The sequence below is a fragment of the Phytophthora infestans genome, genomic scaffold, assembly GCF_000142945.1.
Source record: "Phytophthora infestans T30-4 supercont1.30 genomic scaffold, whole genome shotgun sequence".
NCBI lineage: Eukaryota > Oomycota > Peronosporomycetes > Peronosporales > Peronosporaceae > Phytophthora > Phytophthora infestans.
The window spans coordinates 908,590-922,614 of NW_003303729.1; the positions used below are offsets into that span (position 1 = coordinate 908,590).

Consider the following 14,025-nt stretch of genomic DNA (forward strand, 5'->3'; position numbering starts at 1 on the left):
TATTCAGCTGCTATTGGTTAATCTGGCCCATTGATCCAAACTGGCCATTTATTGTGAATTTTGACTAAATTTGCCGAACGTGGCTGGTTTAAAAGTTTGGTCTGACACGCCCTTCACAATTCTCAAGTCATTTGGAAATCGTCCATGACGAATTCGAACTTATGTGAAATCTTATTCCGTAAGTATTCGTGTTCGCATAATACCTTAAGTGCGATATTCTCAGACGGAAGTCAACATGTCGACGTCGGAATCGGACTTTGAGCCTGTGGAGCTTCGTGGTGAGCCACGCTGGTCCAGTATCCACTATGCGCCGCATCCACGTCCTGTACAGTGGTCACGCGCTATAGACGAGAAGCTGATACTCCTGGTAACGCAGTCCACAGCCAGCGGAGAGAGGTTCCCGGTCGGAGTCAATTGTGAGTTCAACTTCGATCTATTTCAATGTATTGTCAGTGGACCTTGTAGTTGGCTGTACGACTGAGTGTGTTGCGAGTCTAACACGTGGAAAATGAACAAATGTTGATAGGGCTGGAAGTTTCTCGGGTGGTGCGACGCTCTCCTGTAGACTGCGTGAAGCGCTACGCCTTTTTACATGATGCACGGGAGCGATACAACACTCTAGAAGGCGAGCAGAAAGTGGAGATGAAGACCGAAGCAGAAGAGGAGACTGAGCAGCTCGTAGAGGAACTACTGGACGAGTATCTCGAGGAGCAAGTGACGCTCAGCGATTTTGGAACGCCCGTTACCTCGCCAAAGTCGCAGTCGTTGGATACATCCGGGGAATTTGTAAGGAGTGCACCGACGTCGCCCGGATCTCCACCGCCTTTTGCGGTGGCTAGACCTGTTACCTCGAGACAGCCAGGAGCTGCTGTGTCTGGAGGAAGTCCGTTCAGATGGGAAAGTCTGGTGAATGATCCGAACTATACCGCGCCAGTGCTCAACTCGCCTCCAAATCTACGACACAAGCAGAGCTTTCAAGAGCGTTTCGGGTTCGAGGACGATGAAGCCAAAGTGCTATCCTCAGCATCATCGCCAAGACTGTCACCGCGAGGTTTCATGTCGCCTCCGGAATCACAGGTATATTCGTCCGTCTTTGACGCTTTTGTGTGGGTTCCAGTACCGTTTACTATTCCCTGTGCTTTGTTGCGCTCTCTTAGGCTCGGATTGGCGAAATGGGAGCTGATCCCAACTACTCAGCCACAGTTCTCACACATGCATTCAAGGGGTTGAAACTCGGGGTACCGCTCGGCTCACCGCCTTTAGGTTCACCTCTCATCGGCTCTCCACGTCTTAGTCGGAAGATCTCCAACTCAGGTAACGAACCCTTATATCACTATTCTCTCTGGGTACCTGTTTAATTCATCTTGTGCACAGAATATCCCTTCTTAAAAGAAGAAGACATGTCTGCTCGTCAGTCTGCAGCGAGTAGCAACAGTAGCTTTCGTGGTATTGGAAGAGCGGAGACTCAAGCTGCAGCTCCGTTTTTGGATGACGCCTACGGATCTGGTGATGCGACAGCCGGAGATCTACAGCGTCAAATGAACGCTCACTTGATGCGCATGTCCGCTATGTCCGCCATGTCGTCCTTCCACGGTGACAACCCGTTCTCGGGTTCCGTGACCCAGTCGGCGTTGGAGGATGCCTTCTTGGACATGGCTGGCTCTCGCTTGGACGCTTCCAATGTTCTCCTAAGTAGCCGCATGTCAGCAGCACCGGGCTCGCAGTTCCGCATGCATCTACAAGGACAAGAGCATCAGCGTACCCAAGACGCAGCCTTCAAGCCAACTGAATAAGCGAAGATGAAGTATTTATCCCTTTTTTGACAAGCACAAGCAACGGTATGCCTTCCAATACATTTTATCTCTTCATATCTCTGCAGTTCAAAGACAAAAGCGAAAAAGCATTCCAACACTGTTAGACCGGTGGATCGATCTATGCCTTAGAGTCGTGCGTGGTCTGTGGGAGTGCCTCCTGCGCCGCCTTATGCTTCTTAGCCGCCTCGCCCTCTTTGAACTTGGCATAACCGTAGAGGATTCCACCGACCATACCGAACGTGACGTAGATGGCTGTGTCAGGCTTTAGCGGCTCACCGAGGAGCAATACACCAATGAAAGTGGTCGGGATCTTGTTCAACCCACCCACAGTCGCGTACGTTGTGGCTGAGGTGACGGACACGCACCAGAATGACGCGAGGTTGAGACCGACACCGAGTACGCCACTGATGAAGAGCAACAGGGTGAAGTTAAAGTTACCGAGTAGGGGGTTACTCCAGACCGTGAAGGCTTCTCCATTAAGCACGAGCGGAGGCGCGAGCAAAGGCAGTGAGATGAGGTTGTTGTAGAAGGCCATTCCGAACTTGGAGATCTTAAGCGACGAACGCGACGTGGCATAGCGCATGTACAGCACGTAACCAGCAGTCGACGCGCAGTTCAGCACCATCCAGAAGTAGCCCGAAATCGTGGAGGGCGTGGCCTTGCCGCCGCCGACGTCACTGTACGAGGACATGACGGCACCCATGAGCATAACGCCGAGACTCACGAGCACGAGGCCGCCTACACGCTCGCCGAAGAAACGCCACTCGCCAAAGACAATAATGATATTGGTGACGTTCTTAAACACTGTGACAATGTGGATAGGGAGTCCCGCCGTCGCCTGCATGCTCGTGTACAGCATGGCCACGAAGAAGAAGGTCACCGGTGCCCACTTCCGCGCGATTGCACTGTCGTATGGGTCGTACGAGATCAGCTTCTGCATCTTCGCAAGCTCCAGTACTAGAATGGCCACACCAGCCTGCACAGCCACCACGAAGAACTTTTCATCGAAGCCATAGTACTTCTTACCCAGCAGATAGCGGTTCGTCAGCACCATCACATTAGACATGACGCTGTACACGAGGCACGACACGATGGACAGCACCAGCGAGCCCGCTGCGTGACCTTTTGCAGGCGACATGACTGGCGGTGGCGATTCGAAGTCTTGAGCGCGATGCGGCTGAAGAGACTCTGGAGCAGGTATCCAGAGGGGGAACTGGAGCCTCGTACAGGTGTCGTTACGCAACTTACAGTTAATTGTGTATCGACACACAACAACACGAAGCACACATAAATGTATCCATTTCTGAAGATCGAAACGTCGCAAGGAAGTCAGCAATGGCGCAGCAGATGCTGTTCGCGAGCCCGACAGAATCCTGGCGGCAGAGCCCCAATGCGTGGACTACTGGTAATGATAGCAGCTCACCGCGGCGTGTCGTGACATTTGCGGTGCAGGACGCCTCGCCGTCGCCAGTCGTGTATCGGAGCCGAACGCAGAGTCCGTACGCTACTGATCTGACCAACGAACTTCCACCGGAGCAGCGGCGGTCGCGTAGTCAAGCAGCAACACAGCGGGATAAAGCAAAAATGAGGCCGAGTACGGTGAGACCGCGGACGCGGCGTCCTGGATGGGATGCGGACGTGAACCACGGGACGACGCTGTTCGATGCGTCGCTCAAGAAGTCGCAGTTGTTCCAGGCCCGAGCGGGTGATCGACGTAAAGAAGAGGAGGCGGAAAGGCAGGAAATAGCGCGAAAGAACGTAGTACGACGGAAGAAGACACCTCCTGCTCGAACGTCTACCGTGCGGTACAGATCCGGACCCTCCAGTGTGTATGCACAGCACCGACAGAACGTGACGCACTGGCCGCAGCGAAGAACCAAGGATTTTGTGCGAGAAAACATTGAACAACTAACAGGACGACCCGCAAATAGAAACTTTGGACGACATGGAACACAATTTAATACTCAAGAGAACGTGTCTGAGAGACTGCCAGCCCCACGAGTAAGCAAGGCTATGCTGCGGTCGCATGCATTGGTAGTTCCATTAGAAAAGGAACGTGATCGATCTCTAAGTGTGGCATCGCTGTCTCCTCCTCAGTCTGCTTCAGCGTCTTCACCTGCTCTCACTATTGATCCCCCAGCGCCAGATAAACACAACTCGCCACATTCGACAACACCTTCACCGGGAAAACGAAGAAGGGGTCTAGGGTGGTCGTCCCCGTATTCGTCACCTCAACGATCCCAGCAATCCTTCTCGTCGCGTCACTCCCCAGCAGTTCATTCTATCTCAACAAATCGAAGTGGTGATGGCTCACACACCCAAAGATATGATAATTACCCGACACGAGTGTTTGGCGTTCTTGATCGAGATAATGATGGACGCATCGGTGTCAGCCAAATCCTACAGGGACTTCGACTTTTGGGTCTCCCAGCTACACACAACCAGGTACGCTAAACGAAATGCTGTTTATTAACAAGGTCAAACGTGTGTTTCTTATTGGTATTGCTGTCTCCTAGATTTCGGACTACGTTTATCTCATTCACGAAGGTCGACACAACTCGATCGATCTTGAAGAATGGGAAATTCTAGTAGGCACGCTCGATGCTGCGTCACGTCCATCGAGTGATATTCCGCGTAATGCACAGGCGGGTCAAGGCAGTGCCATACAATCTCGTTCACCGTCCTCGCGCGATATTACTGCGCACTCGCCGTACAGCTCCATGCCGCCGTCCACCTCACCTCGCCCAAAGAGCCATCACCCGAGCAGTCTAACTCCAAAACAACGAGATCAAACGTCAACTCGAACGCGTCGAACATCACACGACAATGACATGTACTTTTCCACCTCCGTCCAACGGGAGGCCATTGTGGCCGCTGGACACCAGTCTATTTCTCAGGATGACCCCTATCTTGAGGAAATCCAGGTAGCCACTACCTACAGAACTATAGCACTCTAGCATTTGACATGATTTTTTTTATCTTTACCAGAATCGCATTGAGGGGATGTTTGAGAGGGCACAAGCAACCGCAGCACTTCGATGGGCACCTGAAGCGCGAACTAGTCAGGTCGAGAACGAACCAGAGCATTCCAGGTCGGATCGTATACTGAAACAAGCAGCTAACGTTGTGTACAGTCTTCGGGTAAAGTGGAAAGATTGTGTTGATGTACTCACATCTAGCATCTATTGACGACTGACTTGTGTAATGTTTGACCTCAAATGGTGGATAGGCCTCTCTGTTTCCGCTTGTACACCAAGCTGAAGCCACTCTCCGAGAAATACAACAGCGGCATGGCTCCAAGCTGTCTCTTTTCCTGCCTTCAGGAGACCTGGCTACGATAGCGCAGAATTCTGATGTACTCGCATCAGCAATTCTAGACGACATCTTACTGGTAAGACGGCAAGATAACTCACAAAGGTTCCCAGATCTCAACTGTGTGTCTTGGCAACTTACAGGACACGGTCCAGTTGCTAAACGAGGAAGACAAGCAGCAGTCCTACCGTCACTTAGAACTTCACCACGCCGATCAACTGGACGATATATTAGCCCGTATTCAGGAGATCGAACATGAAGAGAACAAAATGATCCATCAAGGACTGGCGCTGAGCTATCAAACTCAAGGCGTGAAGTGCCACCTTCCGACAGCTTCGCTTCATGGTGGACTCGATCCGGAGTTAGCGAAGCCATCGCAACACAAAAGCGTACCAAACCTGACGCTCCCACTAGAAGTTGTGATGAATATCAACGTCCCAGCGGACGCAGATCTGTCGCCACCGGAACACGATATGAAAGTCACTGGGAGCATGGTTTTCGACGAAGATGAGTGTGACTCCATTGAATTCGGTCACCCAGGACAAGTGTTAGAAATGCCAGTGAGAACGTCGATCCTACAAGGCAAACGCCTGCAATCTATCGAACGAAGAAGACACAAGTTTCTGCATCACCGTCGGCTCGTGGAATCGTCTTTGGCTGAGACCGGAATGACGCAATGTGCTGTGATTGAAATGTGCGTACTGCATCTTGAGTGTGATGACTGTTTGCGGTAGTTAACGCTGTAGCGTCTTTACAGACTGGAGGAAATGCTACTGGACGATTTGGTTGATGAGACCGCCGCAGAACTCGACGATACTGTAATATCGATGTCAGACACACTGCTGACCAACTTGCTTTGATTCATATGAAGTAGTAATACCAGCTACGTTCTGTGGCCTGTACACCGTTCGTTGATGATCTTCTGCCGTTGTTCTGTCCTCACAGGAACCTCTTGTCGTTGGATCTCCTCCTCGTATTTCTTCTGCTGTAGACGATGCTTGGTAATCACTTCGTCAACCATATCTTCAATACATACGAGTACTTCCCGTGCAACTTGCTGGTCGAACACTGTGTCCCTAACCAGCTGAGTATGCACGTCTTCCAAGAAAGATACTCCATGTACTATGCTCTCTTGGAAGTGGCGAATGGCGAGTACTTGGCATCTCTTTCTTCTAGTAATAAATCTTCGTAGAAACATTTGCAGAGTCTTGCTTGCTTCCTCATGGATACAGGTTCGAGCAACATGACATTCGTAAATAAAAATGCCGCGGTTTGCAAGCTGCAACATGGGGACATCCTGTGGTTCCGGTAAGCGCCGCCATTTCCAAGCGAAGTCCATTGGCGTAATCCATCCATAAGCAGATAGCGTTTCTACCAGCGACGACGTTGTGTGGTCCAGAGAACTCGGAGGAAGCACTCGTTCAACCCATTTTGCCATCGTCAGCTCGAACCAATACCACAATCCACCCGTCTTGCTAGTTGCACTTCGTTTTGCACGCTTACGGCACAAGTTCCAGTGTAGTAGTGCATGACACGCACCTTGATCGTGTATCTCGTCGAACGCATGACAGCTCTCTGCATTTGGACTGAAGTAGTGGAAAGTTGTAGTTCTGGATCATCACACAAAATATCAGACTATTGCAATATAGACTTCACAGCGCAGGTAATCAAAGACCTCGTACAAGACGTACCCGTAGTTGCCTAACATGACGTTTCGCTCAGCCACGCTCAACGACGTGCCTGTTATTTGTTTCGTCAACTCATTCAATGTCTCAATGGAGACTCCACTTGTCCACTTCGGGTCTAGTCGTAACATCTCGTATTGAATATCAATATCCCGGCAACGAGCAAATGCATGGAGTCGATGCAACACTGAAGCTAATACCCCTTGCCATTTATTCGAGGTATCCAAAAGCTGCGGGGTGGAGGATGACAACGACAACCCATTGCGGTGACTAACAGTGTGGTCCTCTTGCAAATTTGACACCCCGAGCTTTCCACCGACCAAATGCCGGGACTCCAGAAACTGCGTTGTGAACACACGAGCTTTCGTGGCTTCCTTGTAAGCTTGTAAGTTCTTGGAGTACTGGATATGCTCAATTTCCTTGAGCATTTTGGCAATCTCGTCAGCTATATCAGCTGGAGATGCCTTAAAGGCGAGTGTCAGCTGTCTGGTAGCCTCAATGAAATCCTGCAAGCGAGCTGTAGCTACACCCAGATTGTATCTAGCCTTCCAGTTCGCTCCATCCAGGCGTAAGCAATTTCGATAAGCCTTTGTCGCTTCTTGAAGGTGATCGAATTCAAGGTATATAGACCCAGCGTCAAGATATACCGTCGCGAGGTTGCAGCCACGTGGGTCGATCCAAATGATCTCCAGAAGAAGATACAAAGCCTTCGCGAGACTCACACGGTCGCCTGACTTGATGAGTATATGCGCTTCACATAACGCGGGTCGCCAGGTTTTTAAGGTCACGTGTTTCTTCTGGAATCGAGTTGCATGACGATGTTCTTCTAGTGTCTTGAGTCTGAAATTTGGGTGTTTTCCGTCTTCTTGAATCGCATTCTTCGTGATTGTAGGTTGGCAGTGTGCTCGCTTGAACTTACCATGTGTGGATGGGGCCATAGAATGCTGGGTAGCCGCCACTGAGTGCGCAGAGACAACTGAGCGCGTGTTGTCGTCAGTGACGACCAAACCGCCATTTATGTCTTGTAGGACCCTGAAATCCAGGCCATCGATGACGTATTCCTGGCTGGCGATCAAGGAACAGGACAAAGCGTCGCATAAGTTGTTGCAAAGCTTCCAACCGGAGGTGAACTCGCTGAATCTAAGTTGGGCTCCGTCGATTGTGCTGGCTGCATCGAGCTGCCCTGTCCAAAATGTTATCCATATTTCAATATTGAGCTCAATTCAAGTGCGTTGTCAAGAATCTCGAACCTGTTTGGTAAACTGCTGCAGGAGAACACTTTCACTTACGACCGAGTGCAAAAAATGCAACAGTGTATGCTAAACACGAACGGAAGTAAGTCGGGTGAGCAGGATACCAAATGGATGCAATGTGAGTTATACCAATTGGTGAATCGGAAGGCTGTGAATACTGACAGCTCGCAAGATACGTAGCACCGCGACCTTACATAATGTAAGTGTACTTCCTAGCAAGCATTCAGTGTCGGTATGTATTTGTAGTGTCCAAAACTTGGAAAACTCGTACGAGAAGCGAGAATGCGACGGTGTAGCTTTGGCTGCAGACTCCATATCTCCCACAGGTTCGTTAACACTGCTACTGACTGATTCTGCGTTAGGACATAGACGTTAAGACCAGTGTTTGGATTCATGTGGAGTCGCTCACACACCTCACGGTAGAAAAAGACGTTCCAGAGCGCATTCTCCAGACGAATGAAGGGGTCTGCTTTGACACAGCTCAGCGGTGATACAAACGAGATCTGCCAGTACCAAACAAATGCGTGCGGACCTACGAAGGGGAAGGTGGCCGACATCGTCTTTAAGGTCGCAGACAGGAATTAACCGTAACTTGACTTTTGGTCCAAAAGTCAAGTAAGTATGGAATGGTCTTTTATAAAAAGTTTGGACTGTACAAGCGGACGTTTGTCATTAGATCGCTGTATTTTCTCTTAAAAATGAGAAACCGACCGATCTTTACAAGTAATTTCAACACTTTTAATTCCCGGCACGTGTTGCTGTGCGGCTGAGTGAAATGTGACGAGGCTAATGTGACCGGTTGAGCCCAGCTGATACCGACTGAGCCCGGCTAGACGAGAGTCAGTGCCGCGTCATCACTTGATGAGAGGCTGGATTTATACGTATAGCCGGCTTCCTTTTTGCCCAAGAAAAAACCTCAACTGATACTTTAAGAAAAAATCACGTGTGGTGTCTTGCATTGGCACTAAAACACTTAGCAAAAAAAGTGTCTAAGTATGGTGTTTAAATTGGTGAGTCGTACTGTGATAGTGTTTATATTGGTAAGGTGTAGTGTAATGTACAAAGTGATGTATTTAAAGGCACATACACAGATACCTGTATCGGAGACATTGGAGCATCTTCTTGTCAATGGCTCCCACTGCATTTGCTCCGCACAACATTTCAAATACAAGTAGGACGTACACGCCACAGTTGTAGCTATCCGTTTGTATGCCGAGGCTAGATTCGTATAAACGGGTGCGGTAACGCTTCACACCAGCACCCGGAAGCAAACTTACCAGAGACCCGGCAACAGCCCGGATACTTGCCATGTAACTTGAATGCATCGGGTCGTACAATAGTATCTCATCGGTAGCAGAGTTGACGATGATTGCACACCAGTGGTTCCCGCTACAGTTGATCGGGATAAGAATCCGTTGACTGGATACTTCATTCAATGCAACACGTAGCGCATCTCGATCCGTTCTGATGCTGTCATTTCTGGTGATGCTCACAGTAGTTGGGTTGATCATCACTACCATATTGTCCGTTCCGAATAATTTTTGCATGGCAGTCCACATAGTTGTGTCTTCGAGGGATCCCTTAGCAGCAAAATCGAGCACATTTATCTCGACAATTGTAAATACGCAATAATGTTTACCCAAAAAAATTGTGAAGGATAATTTTTCGAAAAAAAGGATGCGTACCTGCTCGGACAGAAGCGGCATTGATTTCAACTTGGCAGGCAAATTGGGATCTGTTTCAACGTGAAATGACGTATCACAAAGCAGTGACACGTCCACTGAAGAGATCCAATGCAGCACGCGTTCAACAGTCTTAACGGCAGTCAGTGCCCGATGCCACTGCTTCATTATTGAGAGCGTGCACGGCATAAAAATGCCTACACCCACCACCTCAATTGCAATGTCCTGCTCAGCCAGCCCGCGCCGATTCCGTTGATATGCCGTCACCTTAGCATCGCATTTTCGTAACAGGTCCCATGCAAACACCCGCGTAAACTCACAGGCATCTGTGATTGGTTTTCCTGGTGGTAGCTGTGACGTATTGTGTGCAATTGGCGGTTTTGGTCGCCTGTCAAACACGAATTGTTTGAACTGGTTGAGTAATTGACCTGCTGACTCGTACGTAGCCTCTCCAGAAAGCGCCTCTTTAATCGAGTTGAGGGACAACCGTCTTTCATGCATGTCTGAATCATCTCGGGCCATCTCGATTGCAATACTTTTCTTGGCCTTTTTTGCTTTTGGTTTCTGTTTTGGTCGTCCACGAGGCCTCACCGGACTTGCGATATCAAAGTCGGTGGTGGGATCCACAGAAAGTAGCTGAATCTCACAGTCGTGCGATGTAATCTCTGTTCGAGATTTTAATGTATCCATCTGGTTGATCGGGGTACCCGACTGCGCAGGAACCGCACCCGACTGCGCAGTAACCGCACCCAACTGCGCAGGAACCGCACCCGACTGCGCAGTAACCATACCCGACTCGCCACTCAGTATAAACGACTGGTCAGGAGTCGTACCCGACTGGTCAGGAGTCGTACCCGACTGGTCATTCAGTATAACCGACTGGTCAGGAGTCGTACCCGACTGGTCATTCAGTATAACCGACTGGTCAGGAATCGTACCCGACTGGTCATTCAGTGTACCCGACTCATTACCCGACCGAGGTCCCGGTGAACTAGATTCATCGCCCAGCGTTGCCGATAGGGCTTCAAGTGGACTCGCTTCTACTGGTGCGGTCCTTGAAGCTCTCGAATTATTTGAGTGAACGGATTGTGTCTCGTACCGAGTGCCTTGAATTCAAGTGCCGCCCATAGTACCTGATTCTAATTGATGCTCATCTGCTTCAGCTAGCCCAGCAAGTTTGCTGAACTCTCTGCGCTTAATTACACTTGACACTTGAGCATATGCACTCATGGCTAATCGGTACTCAGTCATGCCAAGTCCGCTTATCTGTGTGCGCACCATAGCTGCCGACAATTATCCCAATTTTTGGCAAAGTAAGCGGCAAATGCATGCAAACCTTGTTGGTCCTGGGGCACTGCATTTGGGACTTTGGTCTCTTCTGAGTCGGACTCAGACTGGGCTAAGTCGGGTTCATCACGAGCGGAGTCGGGTACCAACTGGGCTGAGTCGGGCACGGGCTGGTCTAAGACGACCAACTGGGCTGTGTTGGGCACGGGCTGGGCTGAGTCGGGCGCGGACAGTGGCGAAGCTTGTTGTTCGGCAAAAGAAGCTGTAATACCCTTGGCCGCAGTCGAACCAATGCGCGTGAGCTGGTGCATGTAGCTGAGATGTTTCATGTACTCTTGCTCTGTCTTCGCGTACACCAGTAGGCTCACGATACTACGAATTTGCTTCTTCTGCCAATTACTGAAGCCATAGTCTGACGATGCAACTTCCTCCGACAAGTACTTGATTACGTGAAATTGACAGAGAAGTACTCTGGCCTCCGGTAGAGCTGTCTTCAACACTGCTAGCTCAGTGAAATCCTTATCAATAATCACGCTTTGGATTTTGGTCCAGGCTGGATTAGCCGCCTTGAATGATTCAATCGCCGTCAAGAGTGTGGGAGCTCTTTCATTTTGTAGCGCACAATGTTGCACAAACTGACCTTTACCAAAGACATCATGCGTCATAAACGAGAAGACCTTATACTTGGACACATTGGTCCCGTGTGTTGCATCCATGAGCAGAACCTCCGGAAAACGGTCGAACATCTCGCGCATTGACTTGGTTTGGAACGTGATACACGTAGCCGTTTTCTGTAGACCCACAATAAATCATTTTGTTAAGTTCATCAACAAAATATCTCCATGTATCGTAGCTTACCTTCCCAACCGTTGGGTCAATAAAGATTCTACCAACATTCCCAGGTTCCTCGCAGAACTCCACCATCCATTTCTTTAATCTCTGTGAGCTGGTGCTGGACGATTGTTCTCTTGCCTTAAGGCGCTGGACGATGTTGTGTACATCGCGAATAGAGGGGCTGCATTTAGAATGCTCCTGGATAAACTTCAAGATATTCTTTTTCTTGGCACCGCCTTTCTTAGCTCGTCGACAGTTTCCAACACCTCACCCTCAATGGCGGTTCGATTCGATGCATACTGCTCATACGTCCGCCGATTTAGGTTATGGGAATGCTCGAAGTTACTTTTCGTGATGAAGAGTGCAAAAGCCCTCTTACTTTTATCTGCGAGACGAACGCAGACGTTAACCTATTAATACACACAAAATAACGCACACCACGAATTAATCATTAGGCTAACAATGTAGTCATTAATACCCAAGTGAATCAGTACCCGACTGGACCCAACTGGTGCCCGATTGACACCCGACTGGCAAAATACGTACCGAAGCCTCGCAGCCCATGGGCCTTGTTTCCTGGCGTGGTCGCTTTCCTTGCCCTCGCGACTTGTATGCGCCAGTATGCGTACAGATTAGCTTCTGAGAATAGTTCCCCCACTCCGGCGGAATCAGCGACGCACTCGAGTTTGTTGACTGGATCTTCTTGTTCCGGTCCAAAACTGTATTGTTGGTTCGAATGCGAAAAAGCTAAATGAATGAAGCGTAAATATCTGTCCACCTTTAAATAAGCTGCCCTATGGCGAAAATTACATACCTGGTAGCTGTTCCTTTGATACTCCTTGAAAAAGGCGTCGAACTGTTCCCACGACTCAAAGCACGTGTGCGTGAGAGGTGGCCCCAGCACAGCTCGGCCAGACCCGTTGCTGAAGTCGCTTGACTGCTCAGACGGCACCTGATTGGTGCTATCACCAATTGAAACGTCCCTGTGCTCATGAGAGCCTCTCACATAGCGAGGGTCAACGTCGCTCTGATCACTCTGGTCGCTTTGGTTATACGAGGCACTCGGCTCGCACCGCTTCCTCCCTACCTGGAGCCGGGGGTCCATTCGCCACGATTGACGTCTCGCGCTTGGCACGCGTCGAGCTATAAACGAATGGTTTTGAATGGATAGAAAAAATAGACGTGTATACGTTGTTCGGATGAAACATAGGGCTAGGTGGCATTTCATCGATGAAAAGGGAGATGGGCCAGCCGGGCACGATAGTCACTCTCTTAATTCCCACCTGCGACTTTGGGTCCAAAAGTACTTGCGACCTAAAGTTTCAGCCAACTTTCGACCAAATTTGCGGGTATTAGGCTCAGTCTTTAGTCAATTGTGCTGATATTTTTTGCAGCAAGTCGAAAAAAAATACGACATAGTGATTGGTCTTATTCTATAAGCATCAAAATTGACGCATAATTAGCGGCGAGATCTTCACTTCCGTCGCCGTCGCTGTCACACTCCATTCTGCTGATCCCCTTCCGATTGTGCTTGATCAGTACATGCATCGAAAACCAGATAGGGGGACGGGGACAAATGGCTCCACATCACGCAGCAACTCGTAGGAAAGCGTCGCTCGTTTCTCTTCAGGCCCTGTAACTTATCCAGCGCGTCAGCAGACAGTGCTTACGAGCACAGTAAACAACGTATCTTGTTCGACTACAATACCGAGCTAGAGAGCACATGCAATCTAGACAATATATGTTATTCAGACCTTTGCTGTTACGCAACACCCAATGTACAATTCCGATGCAGCGCCAAATGCACTGGGATAGCAGTTATATCCTTCATTCAAGACAGGATCACATCTCCTACGACTGGAACTGGGGAAATCTCCCTTCAGTCGGTGCTGGCACATGACGTACTTTGTGCGTAGCGGTACCCAGATTTACGGTGCTCAAGCCGTGATTTACGGTATTTTTATCACACACCTTAATTAGTAATTAGTGATTGGCAATTACTTTTATTAAATAGTCCTTCAAAAATCGTTTTATTCGGATCACAATCAGCATCGTACATGTAGTTGGTTGCAGCAAATCGGGTACGGTAGCTGTGCGTCACTCGAGTCCCACTGTCCAGAGGGCCAATTGCAGCATTTTGTCTCACTGTTTAAGCCAA

General features: G+C 49.4%; 4 protein-coding genes across 4 annotated transcripts; 2 read left to right on the top strand and 2 right to left on the bottom strand.

The window, feature by feature from the left end:
• Positions 1–235: 235 nt before the first annotated feature.
• PITG_13848 (uncharacterized protein) lies at positions 236–3,051 on the top strand (the record flags this gene model as incomplete). Its single annotated transcript, XM_002899482.1, has 5 exons — positions 236–416; positions 527–636; positions 700–1,077; positions 1,158–1,314; positions 1,375–3,051. The coding sequence occupies 5 exons, from the start codon at positions 236–238 to the stop codon at positions 1,791–1,793; spliced, it is 1,245 nt and encodes a 414-aa protein (XP_002899528.1).
• Positions 1,933–2,952, bottom strand: PITG_13849 (GDP-mannose transporter, putative; the record flags this gene model as incomplete). Its single annotated transcript, XM_002899483.1, has 1 exon — positions 1,933–2,952. The coding sequence occupies one exon, from the start codon at positions 2,950–2,952 to the stop codon at positions 1,933–1,935; it is 1,020 nt and encodes a 339-aa protein (XP_002899529.1).
• A 110-nt stretch (positions 3,052–3,161) lies between the features above and the next one.
• Positions 3,162–5,986, top strand: PITG_13850 (uncharacterized protein; the record flags this gene model as incomplete). The annotated part of the gene is made up of 11 exons (XM_002899484.1): positions 3,162–3,701; positions 3,798–3,835; positions 3,887–4,259; positions 4,331–4,402; positions 4,676–4,738; positions 4,803–4,955; positions 5,044–5,205; positions 5,270–5,437; positions 5,515–5,560; positions 5,679–5,820; positions 5,884–5,986. 11 exons carry the CDS (start codon positions 3,162–3,164, stop codon positions 5,984–5,986), a joined length of 1,860 nt encoding a protein of 619 aa, XP_002899530.1.
• Positions 5,987–6,009: 23 nt separating this feature from the next.
• On the bottom strand, positions 6,010–7,749 carry PITG_13851 (uncharacterized protein; the record flags this gene model as incomplete). Its single annotated transcript, XM_002899485.1, has 3 exons — positions 6,010–6,210; positions 6,283–6,736; positions 6,818–7,749. 3 exons carry the CDS (start codon positions 7,747–7,749, stop codon positions 6,010–6,012), a joined length of 1,587 nt encoding a protein of 528 aa, XP_002899531.1.
• Positions 7,750–14,025: the final 6,276 nt, after the last annotated feature.